At 28.7% G+C, this 23,954-nt stretch overlaps 1 protein-coding gene across 2 annotated transcripts; it reads right to left on the bottom strand.

Moving 5' to 3' along the window:
* Positions 1–229: 229 nt before the first annotated feature.
* Positions 230–11,268, bottom strand: LOC104878502 (uncharacterized). Of its 2 annotated transcripts, XM_059740205.1 has the most exons (5): positions 10,553–11,267; positions 7,479–7,700; positions 6,329–6,368; positions 2,286–2,967; positions 230–1,238 (listed from the first exon to the last, which is right to left on the bottom strand). In XM_059740205.1, the coding sequence occupies exons 1-5, from the start codon at positions 11,088–11,090 to the stop codon at positions 471–473; spliced, it is 2,250 nt and encodes a 749-aa protein (XP_059596188.1). In that variant the 5' UTR covers positions 11,091–11,267; the 3' UTR covers positions 230–470. The 2 variants fall into 2 exon arrangements, with proteins under 2 accessions (XP_059596188.1, XP_059596189.1); XM_059740206.1 differs by lacking the exon at positions 7,479–7,700 and having other exon boundaries at positions 10,553–11,268.
* Positions 11,269–23,954: the final 12,686 nt, after the last annotated feature.

The following is a 23,954-nucleotide window of genomic DNA, read 5'->3' as shown; positions in this document are numbered from 1 at the left end:
TATGCTGCTACTCCCTTATGATAGAACAATTCTGCAAAAAGTTGATTGACATACTTTCCTCATGATACAGCGATCTTTTAAGTGTTGTCGAAATTTGATTCCAACGACTAAGTGTACTCGTTGCCCATCAAAATCAATTCAAAAATAGGCGAAGAGTCGAATAGGTGGGTTTGTTATACACTTGTACTAAACCCCACACTCTCCCAAAAAGTCTCATCTACTCATAAAATTGATAAAGGAAAGCAATACTAAAAACAAATAATAAAATTATGTAGTTAAATCATAATAACGGTCTCTAAAATTAAAATTTAAAACACACATGCATCATAATGAGTCATCAACTGATACTACGTTCTCAATATGCTAATCAACTTTACACAGACATGCTCTGTTACTACTTGAAAATATATAGGAAAGGAGAAGACAATTCATCCATGCACGTGCTCTGAAAAGAGTTTCTGTTTGTCCTTTCAAACTTCAGCACCTGGATCTGCAGTTTGCTGAGGAGATTGGGTATCGGATTTGGGATGGGATTTATACCCACAAGCCTTTGCTACAGAATTGAACAGTTTCCTGCAAGCTCTACAGATATGAATAATGACGCCAAGAAGGATTATTAGAGCCACAAGAGCAACAGCTTTGATGGCTTTTAAAACTTTTTTGAACAATTTTCCTGGGCCAGTTCGCAGGACTGCTGAAAATAGAGGTGAATATGAGAGGAAAAAAATGGGCACAGGAAGGAATGCAACAACATGCCAAACAGCCTTTTTCCAATTATGTTCCATTATCAGGATGATTGTTGCTCCAAATGCCACCGCCATCATTAAGACCGAGAGCGTCAAACATATAATTCCATGTATCAGCTTCTTAAAAAGATGTTTCTCGAAGTCTTCTAATAGGAATGAGGATTGAAGGATGGAGAGAAATATACCCACAGATCTCAAAGCCCAAGTGAGGGAGATCAAATCAGCTAAAATGAAAACCACAAAGAAGGGTTTGCAGTTAAGGATTGGAATACCGGTATTTTGATCAGGACCTCCTGGTACGGTATAGGCTGCTGCAAAGGCAACTGTGGCTATGAAAACAGAAAGAAGGGTGCAATTCTCAGTGGTGCGCATTAGCCATTCCTTGGCTTCCTTATGGAGTTTCTCATTCCTAGTAGCAAATAATTCTTCAGCAGTCTTGTTCTCTTTGTTGAGAGGCTTGGCGACATGCACCTGACAAGCTTTCTTCACTTTCTGCATGCACATACAATCACAAATAATTCTTGTAATACATTTAAATACAATTATTTTGCGGTTTGTAGAGAATAAATTAAAAAGGTTATTCCATTAAAAGTGATAAACAATTATATATTCCAAAAAATAATTTTTATATTTTAGAAACATGAAGTATAATTTCTTTTAAACAAAAATATCCTACATCAATAATAATAATAATAATAATAATAATAATTTTTTGAAACACTTTTGGAAATATAATTTATATATCCCTATCTTATATCCAAACACTTTTGGAAACAAATGCACAGGATAAAAATGTTACATTGTGGTTATATTTACAATTTTTTGAAATTATTTTTCCAAATCTAGTGGTTATCTTGTCCCTTTGACATAAATACTTTAAATTAAAACAAGGGCATTCAAGCCAATTATTCATGAACTTCTAGATTATGATGATTCTTATAAAATTTGTGAGAAAATGTAAGAAAAAGAAAATGAAAGGAAAAATTATGAGAGATCCTTAGTTTGAATCTCATTAATGTGTTCATTTTTCCTATGCGTTTATTGAGCCTTGTGTAAATCTAAAAATAGAGTGTAGTGATAACTTGATCTATCATTCTATAATCCTAAAAAACTAATTTTCATACAATATAGAAAAGTGATGGAAAAAAAAATGATACCCGGTAAAAAATGATCTTATTTGTTTATATATATATATATTTAAATGTTTTATTTATTTATAATTAAAGTCTTATTTATTTGTATTAAGGTTTCATTTCTTTGTCCCTTAGTTTTATTTTTTTTATATCTAAATATCATATTTTATATGTTTTATTTGATAATCTAGATTTTGTTAGACATTGATGACTCAAATTTGGAATTTATATAGTACCCGTTAAATACCTTATCATTTCCCTAACTTAGATGCATATTTCTCATCCATTACCTAAAACTTATTCTTTTCGGCAATGAAAGATTGAAATCTAATGACTTGACACAAGTGTATGCATGTGCACAATGTTTATGTTTATATTTATCATTAATGGGTAAGTAGAACTTTACCTTAAATAACACAAACTCTGTTCGTAGCTGGAGTGCAGGGTTTTGCATCTTTTCACGGACTTCACTTTTTTTTTTTTTGCCAACCATATGTAGTAATGAGTTCCCTTCATTATCTGTAGCTGATAATAGCCTTCTTGAAAGTACTTCAAACTCTTCTACCACCATATCAAAAATTTGATCATGACGGTAAAGGATTGCCACATGTAATATATTCATTCCCTCCTTATTAGTATGCTCAATGGCCTGAGGATGATGAATGAGTATCTGTCTGACAATCTGTGGAGTGTTAGACATTGTTGCCAAAAATAATAAATCTTCGTGGCTCTTCTTGTTGGTTTGAGGATGGCGATCGAGTATTGCTTTGACAATCTCTGAAATGTTTGATATTGTTGCCAAAAATAATGGATTTTCTTCACAGTACTTATTAGTATGCCCAAGCAATTGAGGTTGGCAATCGAGTATTGCTTTGACAATCTCTGGGATGTTTGATATTGTTGCCAACAATAATGGATTTTCAACGCTTTTGTTATACTCACTAGTCGAAGTACTTCCTGGAGAGATTTTCCCTTCCTGTTTTTGGGACAATTCAGAGGCCGTTTCTACTGTGTTTTGGTCATCACCACTAGCACGCCATGAAGTATCCTCCTTTACCAAAATCTGGGCGAGTTTCTCACAATGCATTCTATTTACAACAATGTGAGATATTGCTGATTGGTTTAACATAATATTGAAAAGTATTTGATAGAAATGTGCTTTTATATGGATCATGTTTCATAAATGGAAAAATAAACTACTGACATAATCATATAAATATTGATTTTACAGGTAAACAACCTAATATCATATGAAACATACAAACAGGCTAGCATAGGAATACTCAATTTACTAAAATATTGAAATATAGCATAAGAAAATAATCTAGTATTATGTGACATTTTAGGTATGGATTATCATTACATTGAAGAAAACAATTGAAGTCTAATTGTTTATTCTACATGCCTGTATTAGTAGACGCATTGTAATTAATATTATGCTAGTAGAATACTCCAACAACAATAGCTTTCAATGATAAATTTGCAATTTAATCCACTATAAAAGTTGAAGAACATTTTAATATTTTCTGAAATCTATATCCTAAATCAGTGACTCATTTAAAATTTAGTATAATAATAATTCGCTATCCTAGAATTTTCCTTTTATGAAACTTAAAAAAGAATAATTGAAGCCTTTGTTTTAGCCTACTGGCAGGCCTGGGCTAGGCATTGAGCCTTTTGAGCCTTCAATATGATCTAAATATATGCTAAATCAAGAGTTTTTGTATGTTCAAGAAAGAATTGGTATTGTTAGTGAAGCAATTTGAAAAACCTATTAATAAGGGATAATATTTTTCAATTACAATAATGAGAAGCTGCCCAAGTGTGTCCATTTTTCTTTTCTTTTCTCCTTCATAACTAATTAGGTGTTCTTGGGGTATACTCACACTTTGTATTTTGAAAAATAAAAAAAAAATAATAACACTTATATAAAATGCAAGATTTTTTAAGGACTTACACTAAAAGGATAGTAATTAAAAATAAAAAATAAAAAATTGAGGTATTAAATTTTTTTTACTATATCAAATTTAAAATTTCTTAAAGTGATTTTTAACAACAAAAGCTATATACGTATATAAGCCTTGGATGGCTTCTTCGGTTTCTCGATAAAGAAAAGTATGACTAACAGTGGTTCAAATGTATATACGAATAAAATTTTTTTTTACACTTTTTACTATTAAATAGTGCTTATAAATCTCATGATAGGGACCCAAAGGCTCTACTTTATAGAAATAATATTAGCTCTGAATCCATTATTCCTACTTCTCTACTATAGGTTTGCACTTTTACCCAAACAACATCTGATGATAAATGGTTATACAATAAGTTAGATTAATAAGTTTAATAAATTTATATATATATATTGCATAGGGTTATTTATATTTTATATAGAAACAACCAATGATTTAAATTTGATCAAAACCAATTTTTAGAAAACTGGACCAAATCAGTTGGTTTGACCAAATCATCCGATTGAGGCTCATTGATGGATTTTTTTTTGGCAGAATTATCTTTTGGGGGTAGATGGGCCACCAAATTAACAAAAGGTCCATATAACTCTTCAAATTGAGTTGAAGGATATAAAATAGTAACGGACAAATATACCCTTTAAGAACACATATAAAATATTTTATAAAATTAAGTTAAATAATTTTTTTTTCAATAATTTTTTTTTCAAAAATACTAAAATAAATAAAAGTAGTTTTCAAAAATATTAAATTAAATAATTTTTATTTCAAAAATATTAAATTAAATAATTTTTATTTCAAAAATATTAAATTAAATTAAAGTATTTAAAAAAAATATTAAATTAAATATTTTTTTAAATATTAAATTAAATAAATTTATTTTTAAAAAATATTAAATTAAATCATTTTATTTTTAAAAAAATATTAAATTAAATAAAAGTATTTTAAAAAATATTAAATTACATAAAAGTATTTTTTAAAAATATTAAATTAAATAAAAAATATTAAATTAAATCAAAAATATTAAATTAAATCAAAAATATTAAATTAAATAAAAGCATTTTTCAAAAATATTAATTTTTTATTCTCAAAATCAATAAAGGGCATTTTTGGAAATACTAAAGGATGATATCCTTCAACTCAATTTCCATACTTTCATTGGGTCTTGGGCTCAATTTGAAGAGTTACATGGACCTTTTGTTAATTTGGGGGTCATCTACCCCAAAACATAATTCTCCCTTTTTTTTTTATGGGCATCAAAACTTGAGTAAACATGGGCTAGGGCTTGGGCCGCCGCATCACGCATGTTTGATTATGTTACGTGCGAATGGGCAACATAAAGCTATGGCTTGGTCTGCCACATGATGGGAGGGAAGACTGAAAAAAATTCATACAGCATGAGGGTTTGGACTATTGACCTTAAATTCAACATGTAAGGACGACACCACAATGTTGACACTTTATGCACATATATAAACAATAATAAATTTAACAAGCTTCGTTTCAAAATTTTTATAATAATAAAAATATAAATAGTATAAATAAATAATAGAATATATAAATTTTAAGATATATATATTATTTAATAAAATGTTAAAATATTAATACATCTATATATTAATTTGATAATATTAAAGATAAAAAAAACTATTATTGATTTTTAATTTTATTATTATTTTAAAAAATTATATATCATTTTTAATTTTAATTTTAATTTTAATTTTAATAATGTATATAAAAAAATTATCTCAACAAATTGTGTAAGGTTTTCCACCTAAATTTTTTTTGTCTATTGTATTTAATTGATTTTTCATTGACTCTTTAATCCATTAGTGTTTAATTGAGTTAAAAAGGTTTAAATTTTTTTCACAAGTTTAATTGGGTTAAAACCTCAACCCTTATATTTTAAAAATCACTCATTCACCCCCTTTGGGTGTTGCCCTATTCTTTAAGCAAGATCTACAAACTAAACTATTTTTAAAAGCCATTTTGTTTAAACTAAATCTCTTTTTTTTTTAATTGTTTTTTTTTTTCGTTTTGTGTAAGGGTTATTATCATTTTCTATTTTTTAAAAATAGAAAACAAAAAGTGTATCTAAATGACATGTTAGGGTTCATTTGGAAGCCCTTTTTTTTTTAAATTATAAAATAGTCCTATGTTTTATATAATATATAAAAACTCTCAAAGACTTACATTGAAGAATTAATTGTTAAAAAAAATTGAGCTTTCAAAAAATTTTACTACCTCAAATTTAAAAATTTTTAAAGATAAGATAAAATCTTGTACTTTTTCTATAAGATATCCTACTTCTACATAGAAGCAAAAAATAGAAAGTATATACATTAGGTTACTTAGGTTTTAAATATCTAATTATATTTTAAATTTCTTATGCAAAACCTTTTAAAACACCAACCATGCATCAAAATAAATATGCAAAGGTACTTAAAAAAAAAAAAAAAAAACAAAACTTTTCATGACTCACCTTTCGTCACTTTTCTTCACTGCCTCTTCAAGGCTCCAATCTAAAAAGGAATTTCACTTGTGAGATGTTTAGGCAACCATTTGGCGGGAAAACATAATGAACATATATAACAAAAGAAAATAAATGGCACTTGACAATTATAAGAAATTGAGGTAATTAAATAATCAATGGTGAATGGACATGAAAACAAAAAGATAAAAATAAACAAAGAAAAAAAACAAATTGTATTAAACAATATTATCATAGCAAATCCTTATTTTGTTTAGAAAAGAAAATTTGAGAAGAAAAATAGTTACATCCATTAAAGGCCCGTTTCACAATAAGGAAGTCATTACAAACATTGAATTTTCCTTACTTTAGTTCCATTATACTAAGAGTGCGTTTGAGAGTGATTATACAAAGTGTTTCTAATATTTTTAACATTTTAAATTATGAAAAATGTCAAGTATTAAAAATATTAAAAACGTTTCCTATAATTACTATCAAACGGGTTCTAAATATCAGATTGACACCATAGTTCTATTCTATTTATTTATTTATTGAGAATAAATATTAAAGCCATTAAAATGGGTTCAATCGAGTTGGATTGACTTGCAAACTTGAATGTAAATCATACATGTTTCTCTTTTTTTGTCCATAATTATAAAAATTTTACAACTTTCTTTTAAGTGGTCAAAACCAAGTTTTAAGTAAAAGATTTATCAAAACTTTATATATAATGGATTTGATCTATGAGTTTACCTCAATGAAAGAGTTTAGAGGGATTTTCCACATATATTATCAATCTCACTACCACGTTTTGTACTTTTCATATCTTACTTTTTGATATCATTGAATTAATATGTATTAATATTTGTTTGAATCATCAATTTAGCTAATCCCCCAAGTAGTTCTATGTAATCAAGAACATATATTTATATGCTCTTTTCAAAAGACAATGTAAACTAAACAAAAATATGCATTGCACTTTATATGATTGCTAATTAACTTGACCCTAGACTATTTTTTTTCTTTTTAAAAGAATAAATAAAAGTATATCCAGCATTCAAGAACTATACTATTGCCTGCATCCAATTTTTACAAAAATGTTGTCTTCCAAATAATAATAAAATATGAGTAAATGAATAATAGATGATGGTGAAAACTGTACCGGAGTCGATGAGTTCCTTTATCGCTGCACTTATCACATCTCTAAGTCCTTGTTTCTGATCTGATTTAGATTCAATGATATCCACTATGAATTCTCGTTTTCCTATTTTTTGCTTTCCAAATGCTCTTGAATTGCATGTGATATACCGAAGAGCAGTCATGGAGTCTTCATCCATTTCTTCTATTAAACATTTGTAGCTCTTCGCAATGAAGTGGGCTAAACCTATTTCATGTTAATTTTGCAAAGACAAAACAGAAAAAAAAAATGTTAAATTAGTAGTCTTTGTATCCCAAATAGTATTTGAAAGGGAAATATGTATATAATTATCTTATTTGATTAAATAGATGCAATCAAAACTATTTGAAATTTATAATTTTTTTAAATTTTTAGAAAGAACAATAGAAAACAATAAATTTGGAGACTATGGGCCTGTTTGTTTAATGTTTTCAAGAACTGTTTTCTGTTCTTGAAAACAAAAAACACCAAAAACTCGTTTGGTTGAGAGAGTCATTTTTGTTTTTGTTGTTCCCCGTGTTCTCAAAATGACACTGTTTAGAGAACAACAAAATGTTGTTTTCCCCGTTTTTTTACTGTTCAAAGAACAAAATTAAACAAAAAAAAACAATCTGTTTCCCGTGTTTTTTTTTTCTTCCCGTTTTCATCTCCAGCACAGTCGCTCGCCTCTTTTTGATTTTTCCCATTTCTCAGTTTTGATTCAAGGTTCGTGAAATTTAAATCCAATGGCACAATAGCAAAGAGACCCTAAAACGGATCCAGAAAACGCAGGGAGCAAAAGAAAATCCATTTTTTTGGTTTTCCTTGGGGTTTTTGCTTGGATTTTCTCGGAAATCAAACGAGGATGAATTTTCCCGGAAATCAAATGGGGGATGGATTTTCTTGGGAATCAAACGGGTTGCAGGGTTTTTGCTTGGATTTTCTCGGAAATCAAACGAGGATGAATTTTCCCGGAAATCGAATGGGGGATGGATTTTCTTGGGAATCAAACGGGGGTTGCAAAAAAAAAATAATAATAATAACATGATTAGATTAGTACCTGCGAGGATTGAGAGTGGCAGAGGAAAATAGGGCCTTTTAGGGATTCTCTCGGCTGGAGGGCAACTTCAGAAAAGGGCTTCTTGATGCCCGATGAGAGAAGTGAGTGGAGAAAGAAAGGGTTGGCATTTTGAATTTTAGAATTAGAAGAGATAAAAAAAAAATTAACAAATCATGAGAACAATTTTATCTCAACTTAATAAAATATGCTATAATTTTTAATAAAGTTAAAAATTAAATAAAAAAATATTTTTATTTTTAAATTAATAAAATAAATAATTTTTTTAATTTAAATGAACTATATATCTAAAAATTATTTATAAATTTATAATATAAAATTACTTGAAGAAAATATTTTATTAATTAGAAAAGAAAAAAAAAACATCTTTCAAACGTATTTTTTGTTATATTTGTTCTAAATTATTTTTTTATTAACTCAACCAAACATGTTTTTTTGTTTTTGAGAACAAAAACTGTTTTTCAAAATTCAGTTCCCAAACACAATTTTTTTTTAAAAACCACCAAAAACTGTTCTTAAAAATTGTTCTCAAAAACTGTTTTCCAGAACAGTTTTCAAAAACAGCAACCAAACAGGCCCTATATTTAAAATATGTTTATTAAGTTTAAACTTGTTATTAACTTTTTTATTTTTAAATATATATATATATATATATATATATTTTTTTTTTTTTGTAATACTTTCCCTATTTCTAAGATCCAAAGATTGAAGTGTAAATGCAAGTTTCTTAAAAAGTTTAATTGAATTTTTTTCTAGTATTAAAAATCTTTTGAACTTTGAAAAGTAGACATGATATGTTCTAAAAGCTTAAACTCCCTTTGGACAAACACATGGCATGCATTTAAAGTTTAACCAAGTAAATAAAATTCTTTTAAACTGAGTTTAAGTGGATTATGATTTTTGTTGTCCAGTACACTTTTGGGTACCATTGATAGACTTAAAAAGAGTTTTTGAATAATAATTGCTCTTTTGGTTTATATTTGACTATATTTAAAATGATCTTTAAATGAGAATATTAACACTTAAGCTAGCAAAAGTTACAATATAGTAAGTTTTGGAAAAAAAAAAAACCAAAAAAAAAAAGAAAACGCTTTGGGATGTTAATATTTATTTAGAAAAAAGGGTTTTACATAAATATTTGTAAACTGTGATTTTGCTAACCAAACACTAATAATAGAAATAAGACTATTTTTTCTTATTTAGTTAAAGCTAGGACAAACAAGACTTTAGTTAGAATATTCACTAATCTTTTAAATTTTGACACCCCTTTTGAATGCAAAACACTGTTTAAAGCTTTGTTTGGATTGCAAAATATAGTGGGAGAAGAGAAAAAAATAAAAATAAAAGGAATTTAAATTTTTCTCATTTGATTTAATTTATCTTGAAAATCATGAAGAAGAATGAAATAAAATAATAAATATCTAAAAAAATTGTTTTTTCTTGAAAATAATGAAGAAAATGAAATAAAATAAGAAATATCTAAAGTTTAATATAAATAGAGGTAGAGAGAAAGTTGAAAAATACATTTGGAGAATGGTGTAAGAGAGATTATTATATCGATCATATTTTTTAAAAAAATATATTAAAAAATTTCTTTTATTATCTTTTCAATTTTTTTTCGTGTTTTTTAAAAGAGAAGCAGAGTAATAAGTTAAAACAAATCTTTGAATCTCAAAACATATTTTCTAGGATCCTCCTATTTTGTCATATCTTGCATAAACTTGAATCATCCTTCACCTAACGTTTGGGATAAAATGTAATTTCTATATTTAATAGCAAAAGCGAAGTTACTTGTTAAAATTTTAATTAAATAAAAATCCATTTTTCACGTTTGAAAGGGACCTAAAAGAGATTTAACGACTTAAATCGACTTGGGTTTTAAAAGTGCCTTAGAAAACTGAAGTCTTTGACACTGGAGAGGCGATCGGTGAACACCCTAGTAAGATGTTAGAAATAGAAATGGATCAGGACTTGGAGATGAATTAAGAGCAGAATAACTCACCAAAACACTCAGTCGTGATGGAAATATGAAGAACTGTTGTGTTATCACGCCTCTGCAAATGGTGTTTAACTTCATCTTCACTTCTTTTGTTTAAATTCATTTCCTCAGCCAGAAACTGAAACATTTCAGTTTGACCATGGCGGGCTGCACAAAAAATAGGCGTCTCTCCTAACTCGTTACGCGCAGTTAGCAACTCCGAATCTTTGTCCTTACAGATCTTCAACGCCTCCTGTGCCAGATTCTTCATAGAATCGCTGCAGGCTAGTTCGTGGAGTATAGTGTTGCCTTCCTTGTTTTTTATATTCCAAAGTGGAGGGTTTCCTTCTCTAGGCAGCAATTTCATGAGTAACTCTTCTACCATATCCTTTTGTTTGAAGCGAATGGCCAGATGAAGGAATGTGTTGTCGTAAATATTGCTAATTGTCTGCAATGGGTCTTCAAGAGGCTGATCAAGGTTGATTTGGGACAGATACTTGTTTTTTTTCTTCAAAGCTTGGTACAGTTCTGCAATGCGATCCTTTCGTTTGGTATCCTCCATGAAAGCCGTCTTTGGAGAGTGAGAGCAGAGCAGAAGGCTTTAGAAGTGAGGGATTTGGTGGGGGTGGTTCCACAGTCACTGCAAAGTCCCTTTAATACCATTTGAGGATGCCCTTAAGCATGATGATGCCACGGGATTTATGAAAATGTGGTTGGTGATGGTTGCTGGAGTAGTCTTAATGGATGCTTTTGACCCATTCATGCAACAATACAATCTTAATTGTAAATATTGTCCCGTCTAGGTTTAATAGACACTCACAATTTTTATATATGACATCTTTTTAATAATTAAATATTATAATTATGTTGTTTAATGAAATAAAAAATTTACATAGGTTTTGCATATTATCCTTATCATGATTAATATTAGTAATATTAAAAATAAAATAATAAAATATTTTTAAATTTTTAATTATCTATATATATTTTCACTTATTATAATTATTTTTAATTTAATATTATATAAATTATATATTTATGACATCAATTATTTAATTACAACTCAATCATAAATTTAATCCAATTAATAATTTTTCTAGTTCAATCAATTCATTTTTGAAAACATTACATAGCCTACCAAATAACTATTTGTCTCTGAAGGGAGACAAGAAATTAATGCTCCATCAATCCATTTTCAAGCAAAACAAACGTGCATGGCCTACCAATAAGCAACCAAAGAACTTCTTGTCCATGATTCTCACTATCTATTCTTAACTTCTAGACTAATTAGTAAGGGTGAAATTATAGGCTTCTTAAACTAGTATGCATACAATTAGAGATGTTTTAAGAAAAATAAGGAGTTGGAATTTAATGAAATTTTTTTTTTCTTATAAAAATAAAAAAATTATATAAAAATTCTAAAATTGAATTATATCTAATAAATTTTAAAGTTATGTTTGATTCTCAAAAAATTTGAAAGAAAATACAAAAAAAGGAAAATAAAGACATTTTACTTGTTTTAAAATCTATAAATTATTTTTATATGATATTTCTAATTCATTTTACTTATTTTAATTCTTCAATATAAAGATTAAATAATTTAAAAATATGTAAAATTCTAACTAATCTTAATTATATTTAATTGTTTTTTATATTTTTTATAATACAATCAAACACTAGAAAATCATTTTTTATATAAAAAAAATTTCTTATATTTTTCAAGAATAAAAAACAACCTAAATGTTATTTCCCATATTTAAAATACAACATCTTAACAATTTAAAAAAAAAAAATATATATATATATATTATTTAAAATCTATTTACTTACAAATTTAAGTTGTTGGGTAATACACCTCATCTCATCCTCCAAATGGATCGGATGTGATCTATTACCTAACAATTCAAATGTGTAGGTAAAAAAGATTTTAAAATATCAACAATTGGTTAATGATGGTTAAAAAATATATTATTAATTTCTCTAAAAATTTTGAGATAAGGATTTTCCTCAACTATTGAACTTGAAGAGTGGGAGCTGCGAAACCGTGATGTTTTAGCCAATGGGGGGAAGGAAATTAAAAATCAATAGTATTTAGAGTGATTTTGACAATATTTTTTTTAAAGTGTTTTAAATGAAAATGTTATCTCTTCAAATATTTTTGGGAGAAACACTTATTAAGTTTTTCTTCAAAAAATATTATAAGTGATTTTTTAACATTATAAATAATTTTTCATATTTCTAAAATATTTTATAAATTCTATTAAACATCCATTTTTTTTTTCAAAATTATTTTTTAAGTTAAAAACACTTAGTACTTCGTTAAAGAGTAAAAATTAAACTCAAGAATTAAGAAAGATTGGTTCTAAAATGATAGTATGTTTTAAAAGCCATAAATAGAAAAGAGAGAAAAACTAGAACAAATGAACTTTAATTTTCAGTTATTTTCGGTAGGTAAAGATGGAAAGTATGGAGTAGAGGCACCCAAGGCCCATACTGGAGTTGGACCCATAGCATTGGGCAATTCTATGCCTTGCACAGGCACCCAATATTATTTTTGGTTTTTTTTTTTTTTTAATTTTAACTCAACACTCCTATTCTACTTGATTGCAAATTTTATTTACAGATAACAAGGTGCTATTTCATTTATATTATTTTAATATAATATAAAAGAAAAATAATTTAAAATTTTATAAGCTTTTAACTAATTTTAATTATATTTATTTTTTTATAATAAATCAAATATAAAAAAATTATTTTTTTAACATTTTTTTCTTTTGATACTTTCTAAAAACAAAACATAACCTAAGAATAAAACGTGTGTAACTTACTTAAAGGCAAGTTTATCAATATTTCTAATATATTTAAGATAAAAAAATATTGTTTTTATTATTATTATTATTATTATTAAATAAGAGTGTTTGGGAAGTTCTTTTTTTAAAATAGTTTCCAAAAAAAAAAAAATCTATTGTTTTCCAAAATAACTCTTATATTTTGACTTTGTAAAGAGTTGTAATATTAAATTAAATTTAATACATGTCTTATGAAAAAAAAAATAGTTTTCAATTAGAAATGAATAGAAGATAAATAGTTTGTAATAACATGAGAATACTAATGATGTAATAAAGAAATAAATTATATTATTTTTTGTTTGAAAAAAAACAAAAATAGTTATAAGGTACCTATGAAACATGTAATCCAAACCATTGAAAGTGCATAATAAAGTTTAAACTATTGAATAAAAATACATATAATGGGATCTATGTATAAAAGAATAAGATCGTAGATCAAAATATAAAAGAATAAAATTAATATATAAAACAATAAGACATAAAGTAATAAGACCGATGCTACTTGATTTATGGTAATTTTTGTTATATATTTGATCTTCATATTTTTTTCTGCATCAAATGAGTTGTAAATTTTACTTCTTTCTAATGGGTCAAGAAGTTCATGATAGAGTTGGGTCACCATCTTGTTCTCTTTATCAAAGCATTGTATAGTTCAATCATGCACCTTTGGAGAGAGACAAGAAATTAATGCTTCATCAATACATTTTAAGAATGTTTGGGTGATATGCTACTATTTCAAAAGCAAAATAAAGGTTGATGCCTACCACACGAGCAATTAAATAATTTATTGTCATTCCTATCATCCATCTATTCTAGACTAATTCCATCTATTCTAGACTAATTAGCAAAGGTAAAATTATAGGTTACTCAAATTAGTTTGTATGTAATTTGATATGATTTAAGAAAAATAATGTGGTGGAACTTACAACAATAAGATTATGAAATTCTTTATAGCATTAATAAAAACTTATTTCTATTATAAAATAGAAAAATAGAAAAAAATATTTAGAATTTCTAAAATCAAATTATGTTTAAAAGAACTTAAATGTTGTTTCATATTTTAAAAATAATACAATTTTCATAAGTTATTTATATTTCTTCCATTATTTCTTTTTTACATAAATTATCTTTGTAAGGGACAATAATATATCAATTTAATAGTCTAACAAAATTTTAAATTGGTTTTAACAAACAACATTAATATTTAAGTAATAATTAAATATTGAAATTTATATAAACAGTTTAAGTATATTAATTTAAAATTATTTAAATCATTAAACATTTAATATCTTGTTTTACCATATGGTCATTAACTTTCAACCTATATTTCTCTCTCTCTCTTTTTTTCATTCTAAAACAATATAAAAATTAATGGATAAGGCCGAAGTTGGAAGAGAAAGAGATTGAAGACATCAATTTCATGTAACTTCTCTCCACATTTTGCTGAGCAAGATGCTTGACAAGGAGTGAGAAAACCTTTTCCCCCAAATCGTGGAAGAATGACACTAACAGATGGCCATAGAAAAAAAATAAAAATTATTTTAAAGGCAAAAATCTTGACCACATAAAAAGAAAAAATAAAATCCCCCTATCCCACACAAAAATAAAATCGGCAAAAATCTTGACCACATAAAAAGAATAAATAAAATCCCCTTATCCACCCCTTGTCCACACACACGCACCCGCACGCGCACAAATAAAATCCCCTTATTCACACACACATAAGAAAAAAAAAAAAATCCCTAATCTTGACCATATAGATCTCACTGCAAGTTTTTCAAGTCAGACAAAATAAAATTAGAGTTATGAAACTTTAATATAAAATAAAATAAAATCTATAATCTTGATCACATATGTTTTATTACGAGCTTTTCAAGTCGAACAAAATAAAATTCGAGTTATCAAACTCTAATATTAGGAATAATCTTAAAAATATGTAGAGATAAAGAACCCAAACTTGAAATACAAATTATTTTAAAAAATTACTAAACTCTTCAACCATTTCAACATATAAAATTTTGTTGGATTTGAAATCTATTTATTTAGTGGAAAAAAAGGTAGTCATGTTCAAAGAAGAAATCAGTTAAATAATTTTAAATCAATTTTAGTTAATAAATTTCTAATATTAATTGAATTGATTTTTGAGTTTTAAATTATTTGTATAAATTGCTAAAATTGTTAACAAATCAAAATGGATTAAGTTTAACACTATTTGAAGTTTGCTTGTCCAGTAAAAAGAAATTCAAGAGAATAAAGATTATCTTTGTTTTTTATAGTTTAATGTTTTTTTTTCTTAAAAGTTTTCTTGTTTTAATTTTATTCCTAGGAAAAAATCCAAAACAACTTCATTTTTTGAAAATGCCTTTTATTTTGTTAAGAAAAATTATTTATTGAGACTACCAACCTAACAAGCCCATGCATTTTGGAAAAAAGTGTTTTGTTTTTAAAGTAAAAAAATTGTTTTGAAATAATATGCTCAAACAAATTCTCACTTAAAATACTTTTTAAATAAAATGCAAATCAATCAGTTATCAATTAGTTGTATGTTAATTAGCTTTTCCTCTTGGACTTATTCAGAAAATAAAAGGTAATCAATTTTTAAATTTATTAAGTACAATGTTCTGTTCTAAACTGATATTTTTTTTTTAAAAAAAATTATTTAAATTTAGATAAAGTTTGAAGAAGGCATTATTTCCTTAGCTGATTGACTCCATTGTGTTATTAGAGAATGTGATTAATTTCCACCCTAATATTCAAACTTACAACGTCAATCAACACAGTGCTAATAAAAACTGTACATTATCTTTATAATACGGCTAGTTACCTATCTTGAGAAGTAGGATCTATTAGGAGATTGACTAGCAAATGCAATTAATTTCTATCCTAATATTCAAACAACTTATAACATCAATCAACGTAGTGCTAATAAAAACTGTACATTATCTTGATAATACAACTAGCGACCTATCTTAAGAAGTGGGATCCATTAGGAGATTGACTAGAGAATGTGATTAATTTCCGCCTTAATATTCAAACAACTTACAATGTCAATCAATGCAATGCTAATAAAAACTGTACATTACCTTGATAATACGACTAACTACCTATCGTAAGAAGTGGGATCCATTAGGAGATTGACTAGAGAATGTGATTAATTTCCGCCTTAATATTCAAACAACTTACAATGTCAATCAATGCAATGCTAATAAAAACTGTACATTACCTTGATAATACGACTAACTACCTATCTTAAGAAGTGGGATCCATTAGGAGATTGACTAGAGAATGTGATTAATTTCCGCCTTAATATTCAAACAACTTACAATGTCAATCAATGCAATGCTAATAAAAACTGTACATTACCTTGGTAATACGACTAACTACCTATCCTAAGAAGTGGGATCCATTAGGAGATTGACTAGAGAATGTGATTAATTTCCGCCTTAATATTCAACCAACTTACAATGTCAATCAATGCAATGCTAATAAAAACTGTACATTACCTTGATAATACGACTAACTACCTATCCTAAGAAGTGGGATTCATTAGGAGATTGACTAGAGAATGTGATTAATTTCTACCCTAATATTCAAACAACTTACGACATCAATCAACACATTGCTAATAAAAATTGTGCATTATCTTGATAATACGACTAGCTACCTATCCTAAGAAGTGGGATCCATCAGGAGATTGACTAGAGAATGTGATTAATTTCCACCCTAATTAATGCAGTGCTAATAAAAATTGTACATTATCTTGATAATACAACTAGCTATCTATCTTGAGAAGTGGGATCCATTAAGAGATTGACTAGAGAGTGATTAATTTTCATCCTAATATTCAAACAACTTACAACATCAATAAACGGAGTGTTAATAAAAATTGTACATTATCTTGATAATACGGCTAGCTACCTATCTTGAGAAATGGGATCCATTAGGAGATTTCATGATCAATCATTTAGTTATTAGTCATGTCATTTTTCCAAGAGTTGCATGGATGATGCTCTAGCTGCATGCGGTTAGCTTTAGTTTTCATATATAATTAAGAAGGATAAGACTTCATGTGACATTGTTTATAAGAAAAGAAAATATGAACGAAAAAAAATAGATTTAAAGTCAATAAATTATTTTTAAATGTTAAACTCATTTAAATTATTTTAGTGCTTTAATATTTTTAAAAATTTATAAGTTTCTAACTAATTTTAATTATATTTAATTTTTTTAATATTTTTTTTATAATATATCAAATATAAGAAAATCATTTTTCTTTAACATTTTTTTCCTTTCATACTTTTTAGGAACCAAACATAACCTAAAAGAAGAAAATGTGTGTAACTTACTTAAGGCAAGTTTGTCGATATTTCTAATATATTCAAGATAAAAAAAAATATTGTTCTTATTAGTATTACTATTATTATTATTATTATTATTTAAATAAGAGTGTTTAGGAAGTTCTTTGTTAAAATAGTTTCCAGAAAAAAAAATTCTATTGTTTTAAAAAATAACTTTTATATTTTGATCTTGCAAAGAGTTGTAATATTAAATTAAATTTAATACATGTTTTATGAAAAAAAAAATATCTTAGAAATGAATGGAAAATAAATAGTTTGTGATAACATGTGAATACTAATGTTGTAATAAAGAAACAAATTATATTATTTTTTGTTAGAAAAAAATTAATAATAGCATTTTATCAAAATAGTACCTATGAAACATGTAATCCAAACCATTAAAAGTGCATAATAAAGGTTAAACTATTGAATAAAGATACATATAATGGGATTCATGTACAAAAGAATAAGATCCTATACAAATAATATGATCAAAATATAAAAAATAAAACTAATGTATAAAGCAATAAGACACAAAGTAATAAGACCTATGCTACTTGATTTATGGTAATTTAGGGTAAGTATTTGGTCTTCATATTTTTGGCATCAAATGAATTGCAAATATTAATTCTCTCTAATGGGTCAAGAAGTTTGGGATAGAGTTGGGTCACGATCTTGTACTCTTTATCAAAGCACTGTATAGTTCAATGACGCTTCTTTGAAGACAGACAAGAAACTAATGCTTGATTGAGGAATATGCCACTATTTCTAATGCAAAATAAATGTTCATGGCCTACACACAACCAATTAAATAATTTCTTGTCATTCCTATCATCCATCTATTCTAGACTAATCACCAAAGCTAAAATTATAGGTTTCTCAAATTAGTATGTATATAATTTGAGATGATGTAAGAAAAATAATATGGTGAAACTTACAACAATAAGATTATGAAATACTTTATAACATAAATAAAAACTTAGTTTTATTATAAAATAGAAAAATAGAAAAAAATTATTTAGAAATTCTAAAATCGAATTATGTTTAAGAGACCTTAAATGTTGTTTCATATTTTTAAAATAATGCAATTTTTATAAGCTATGTCTCCTTCTTCCATTGTTTCATTTTTACATAAATTATATTTGTAAGGGTCAAATTATCAATTTAATAGTTTAGACTGGTTTTAACAAACAACATTAATATTTAAGTAATAATTAAATATTGAAATTTATATAAACAATTTAAGTATATTAATTTAAAATTATTTAAATCATTAAATATTAAATATCTAGTTTTACCATATGCTCACCAACTTTCAACTTATCTCTCTCTCCTTTTTCCATTCTAAAACAATATAAAAATTAATGGATAATCTTCAAATTGATGAATGAGGTTTTTTTTTTTTTTTCTCATTCTTCCTTTTATTCATTCATGTACAAAGTATATATAGAGGGTAATCACCATTCTAAGAATAAGAAATAATGATACAAGGAAAGCATTCCTAATATCTCTAACACTCCCCCTCAAGGAAAGACTGATACAAGGAAAGTATTCCTAATATCTCAACACTCCCCCTCAAGTTGGTGCATAGATGTCACACATGCCCAATTTGTCTAAAATTTTTGAGAACACTTGTCTTGAGACAGCTTTGGTGAGGATATCAGTCAATTAATCTTCTGATCGAATCTTAGGCAATTCTACAATCTTATCATCTAACTTCTCCTTAATGAAGAATCTGTCCACCTCGACATGCTTTGTACGATCATGTTGTACTGGATTATGTGCAATGTCACATGCGACTTTATTGTCACAAAACAATCGGATTGGTTGCCTAGATAGGTAACTTAAATCATGTAAGAGGAGTCTTAGCCATAATGCCTCACAAAGTCCTAAAGCCATACCACTAAATTCCGCTTCTGCACTTGAATGAGCGACGACATTCTGCTTCTTACTTTTCCATGTCACAAGATTACTACCTACAAAGGTAAAGTAACCAGATGTAGACCACCTTTCATCCATTGCACCGACCCAATCAGCAGTATATACTTCTATACTTTGATGATCAACATTTTTAGCGAACAAAATTCCCTTCCCAGGAGCATTCTTCAAATACCTCAAAATACGCATGACTGCATTCATATGTTGTTCTCCAGGATTATACATGTATTGACTCACTGCACTTAGTGCATAAGCAAGATCTGGTCTTGTATGAGCTAAAAACATTAATCTCCCTACAAGTCTTTGGTATCTTCCTTTATCGGTTGATACTTGATTAAGCTTAACACACAATTTCAAACCTTCTTCTATTGGTGTATCAACATGTTGACATCCCGACATTCCAGTCTCTTGTAAAAGATCTAAGGCATACTTTCTTTGAGACAGAAAAATTCCTTTACTTGATCGAGAAACTTCAATCCCAAGAAAGTATTTCAAAGGACCTAGATCTTTCATTTTGAATTCTCTAGATAGATAATTCTACAGAGCTTTTCTTTCTTCAGGATCATTTCCTGTAACTACCATGTCATCCACATATACGATGAGTGCCGTAATCTTACCATGTTGCTTTTTCAGGAACAAAGTGTGATCTGAATTACTTTGACGATAGCCAAAAGCTCTCATTGACTTTGTGAACCTTCCAAACCATGCTCTCGGGGATTGCTTCAACCCATACAATGACTTCTTCAATTTGCATACCTTTTGACATTGCTTTTCTGACCCCATGCATCCTAGTGGAAGATCTATATATACTTCTTCAGATAACTCGCCATGCAGAAAGACATTTTTTACATCAAACTGTTGTAATGACCAATCCAGGTTTGCAGCTAAAGACAGTAATACTTGAACTGTGTTGATCTTAGCTACAGGTGCAAATGTCTCTATATAGTCAATTCCATAAGTTTGAGTGTACCCTTTTGCTACCAATCTTGCTTTAAAACGTTCAATACTACCATCTGCCTTGTATTTCACAGTATAGATCCAACGACACCCAACTGGCTTCTTTCCTGGTGGACAATCTATGAGTTCCCATGTTTCATTCTTCTGTAATGATTTCATCTCTTCATTCATGGCTGCTTTCCACCTTGGATCAGCTAAGACTTCCTGCACACTGTTAGGAATAACTATAGTAGATAATTGATTTACAAATGACTTATTTGATTAAGACAAACGATGGTTAGACACATAGTTGCTCATGGGATATTTAACATTGGTAGACAATTCAGGTTCATATGTGGGTTTATGAATACCTCTATTATGACGGTGTGGAAACCGTTTCATGAATGGATCAGGTTCCAAATTAAGAACACCTTCAACAGACGACGATTGGTTTGGTATTTTAATGAAGGCATCTTCGGACCCAAATTGTTCAGATGGTTCAATTGTACTATCTCTCCCTTCTTTTATCACTTCTTCAGTTTCTGGGTGGTCATTACTACTTGGTTCACCCGTTTCCTGGTTCACTAGTTCAAATTGTCTATATTCATCCTCTTTAGAGATATCATAATCGAGAGTCTGAATTTCCTTATGGTACTCCTCCTGAAGTTCAGACTCAAATGAAAAATACATTGAATCTTCATGAAACACCACATCCATTGTAATAAACATTCGTCGAGTTGGAGGATGATAACATCGATATCCCTTTTTGTGCAATGCATATCCAACAAACACACATTGCAATGCACGGGAAGTTAACTTGGTGCGTTGGTGTTTGTGTAGATGCACAAATGCCATGCAACCAAAAACACGAGGAGGTAGATTTGGGACGGTTGGGGCAACTACAACATTAGTAAGAGCTTGGAGAGATGTTTGGAAGTCAATTGAACTAGAAGGTGCCCGATTGATCAAGTATGCAGCAGATGTGATTGCTTCTCCCTAATAAGATATTGGCATTTTTGCTGCTATCAAGGAAGCACAAACAACCTCTAACAAGTGCCGATTTTTCCGTTCAGCGACTCCATTTTGTTGGGGTGTATTGGAACAAGTAGTTTGATGAATAATGCCATGTCCTTCCAAATACTTTTGAAGATCAGAATTATGATATTCTCCACCATTATCGCTACGCAGAACCCGAACCTTTGCATTGTACTGAGTTTCAATCATTTTATGAAAATTTTGAAACAACAAGTTCACTTCATCTTTGGTTTTCATCAAGCATAACCAGGCCATTCTGGTACAATCATCAATAAAAGTAACAAACAAACGCGAGCCACTCAAAGTTGGGACTTTGGATGGGCCCCAAACATCAGAATATATAACCATAAAAGGAAGCGGACTTGTATTCAAAATTAACGGAAACGAAGTACGATGACTTTTAGCCAATTCACAAATATCACAACGGAAACTAGAAATATCACTCCTTGCAAACAAACTAGGAAACAATTTTTTTAAATAACCAAAGGAAGCATGTCCCAAACGTCGATGCCATAGCCAAATTTCAGACTTTTTCTCCTCCCCCTCAAATCCATCTACCATCAAGGTTTGTCGCAACTTATTGGAATCCTTTGACTGTAAATCCAAATAATAGAGTTTTCCCCGCTTAATACCACAACCAATCGTCTGTCTTGTTTGGATGTCCTTAAAAATACAAAATTCAGGCCAAAAAATGACAATACAAGATAAGGCTGCAGTGATTTGAGAAACTGACAAAAGATTGTAATCTAAAGATGGAACAACTAAAACAGAATCTCAATTCAAAGTATCAGTAAGAGTTAAGGATCCTTCCCCAATAACTGGGGTTGTGTTACTATTGGCTGTGGAAACAATTTTTTGTGAAGAAAGTCTAAGGGGTGAGACTTGTCTAGAATCAAAAGTCATATGATCTATAGCACCATAATCAATTATCCATGCACTATTAATAACAGGTGTAGAAGTATTCAAAAACTTACCATCATAATCTGTAGTGGCTACCAATGCAGAGGCATTCTTAGTAACATTGGCCTCTGTTTTTATTTCGGCAATAGTTGTAGTCGAGGTTTTCTTGGAATCCTTCTTCCGTTGATCACGATTATGATCCCACCTGTCTGGATATCCCACAATTTCAAAGCAACGATTTTTGGTATGACCAGTCTTATTGCAGTGAGTGCATTTGAGGGTTGACTTATCAATATTAGGGCCTGTCTTAGAATGGTTGGTCTTGGATTGGTCCTGCCAATTACGGGTTGATTGTTGTTGGACTACCATAAGTGAGGTGTCAGGATTTTCAGATTCTATTTTCATACTAGCATGGCGCACTACCTCTCGTCGAATCAGTGCATAGCATTCTTCTAAATCGGGAAGAGGATCTTTGCGTAGAATCTCTCCTCAAACTTGCTCAAAGTCACCATCCAATCCAGCAAGAAAGATGTGCACCCGTTGTCGTTCAATGGATTTCCGGTATGTTGCAATGTCATCAGGGTCTTTCATGACCACCTTATCCCGATGATCCAATTCGCAAAAAATCTCAGTTAACTCTCTGTAATATTCAGAAAGAGACCTACCGCTTTGTTTGGAAGTGAAGGCTTTTTGATTCAAAGTGAAAACTCGTAATTCATCGCTTCCATCATAGAAGGCCTTTGATAATGCACTCCAAATTTCTTGAGCGGTGGGTAAGCGTAAGTAACGCTTCATAATTTTTGGACTCATGGACATTAACAACCATCTCTTCACCTTTTGATTCTCAGCATACCATTTTTCATATCCATCTTTTGACTCTTTTGGTGGATTTGTCTTACCTCAAATATAGGAAAGTTTTTCCCATTCGGCAATATGCATCTCCACAAGTTGTGACCAAACGTCATAGTTTGATTCAGTCAAAATAATTCCTGGATTAAAAGTGCCTTCAGATTGAAAAATAATAGTATTTTTTTCACTCATTTTTTTTTAATGATCAAATACAATATATATTCAACTGGCGATGTAGGAAAAAAAATGACAAAAAATAGGGGACCCTAAATAGAAAGAAAGATTCTTCAAGAAAATCAAATAATAGAGAAAAAATAGTAGAAGACACTAAAAGTACAGACAAACATGCCAGGTTGTAGGACAATGTCAGTTTTCCGGCAACTATCCAAGATTTCAGTTCCATGGCTCTGATACTATCTTCAAATTGATGAATGAGGTTTTTTTTTTTTTTTTTTTTTTCTCATTCTTCCTTTTATTCATTCATGTACAAAGTATATATAGAGGGTAATCACCATTCTAAGAATGAGAAATAATGATATAAGGAAAGCATTCCTAATATCTCTAATAGATAAGACTAAACTT

The sequence above is a fragment of the Vitis vinifera genome, chromosome 10, assembly GCF_030704535.1.
Source record: "Vitis vinifera cultivar Pinot Noir 40024 chromosome 10, ASM3070453v1".
Classification (NCBI taxonomy): Eukaryota; Viridiplantae; Streptophyta; class Magnoliopsida; order Vitales; family Vitaceae; genus Vitis; species Vitis vinifera.
The sequence above is the reverse complement of the archived record's forward strand: the minus strand, read 5'-3'. Positions and strand labels throughout refer to the sequence as shown.

Excerpts from the sequence above, each read along its gene's own strand:
- LOC104878502 (XM_059740205.1), bottom strand. The coding sequence starts at position 11,090 with ATGGAGGATACCAAACGAAAGGATCGCATTGCAGAACTGTACCAAGCT. Across the intron at positions 6,369-7,478 it reads AAAGGAACTCATCGACTCCG|ATTGGAGCCTTGAAGAGGCA; the intron begins GTACAGTTTTCA and ends ATTCCTTTTTAG. Across the intron at positions 1,239-2,285 it reads CAGAGTTTGTGTTATTTAAG|AAAGTGAAGAAAGCTTGTCA; the intron begins GTAAAGTTCTAC and ends ATGTGCATGCAG.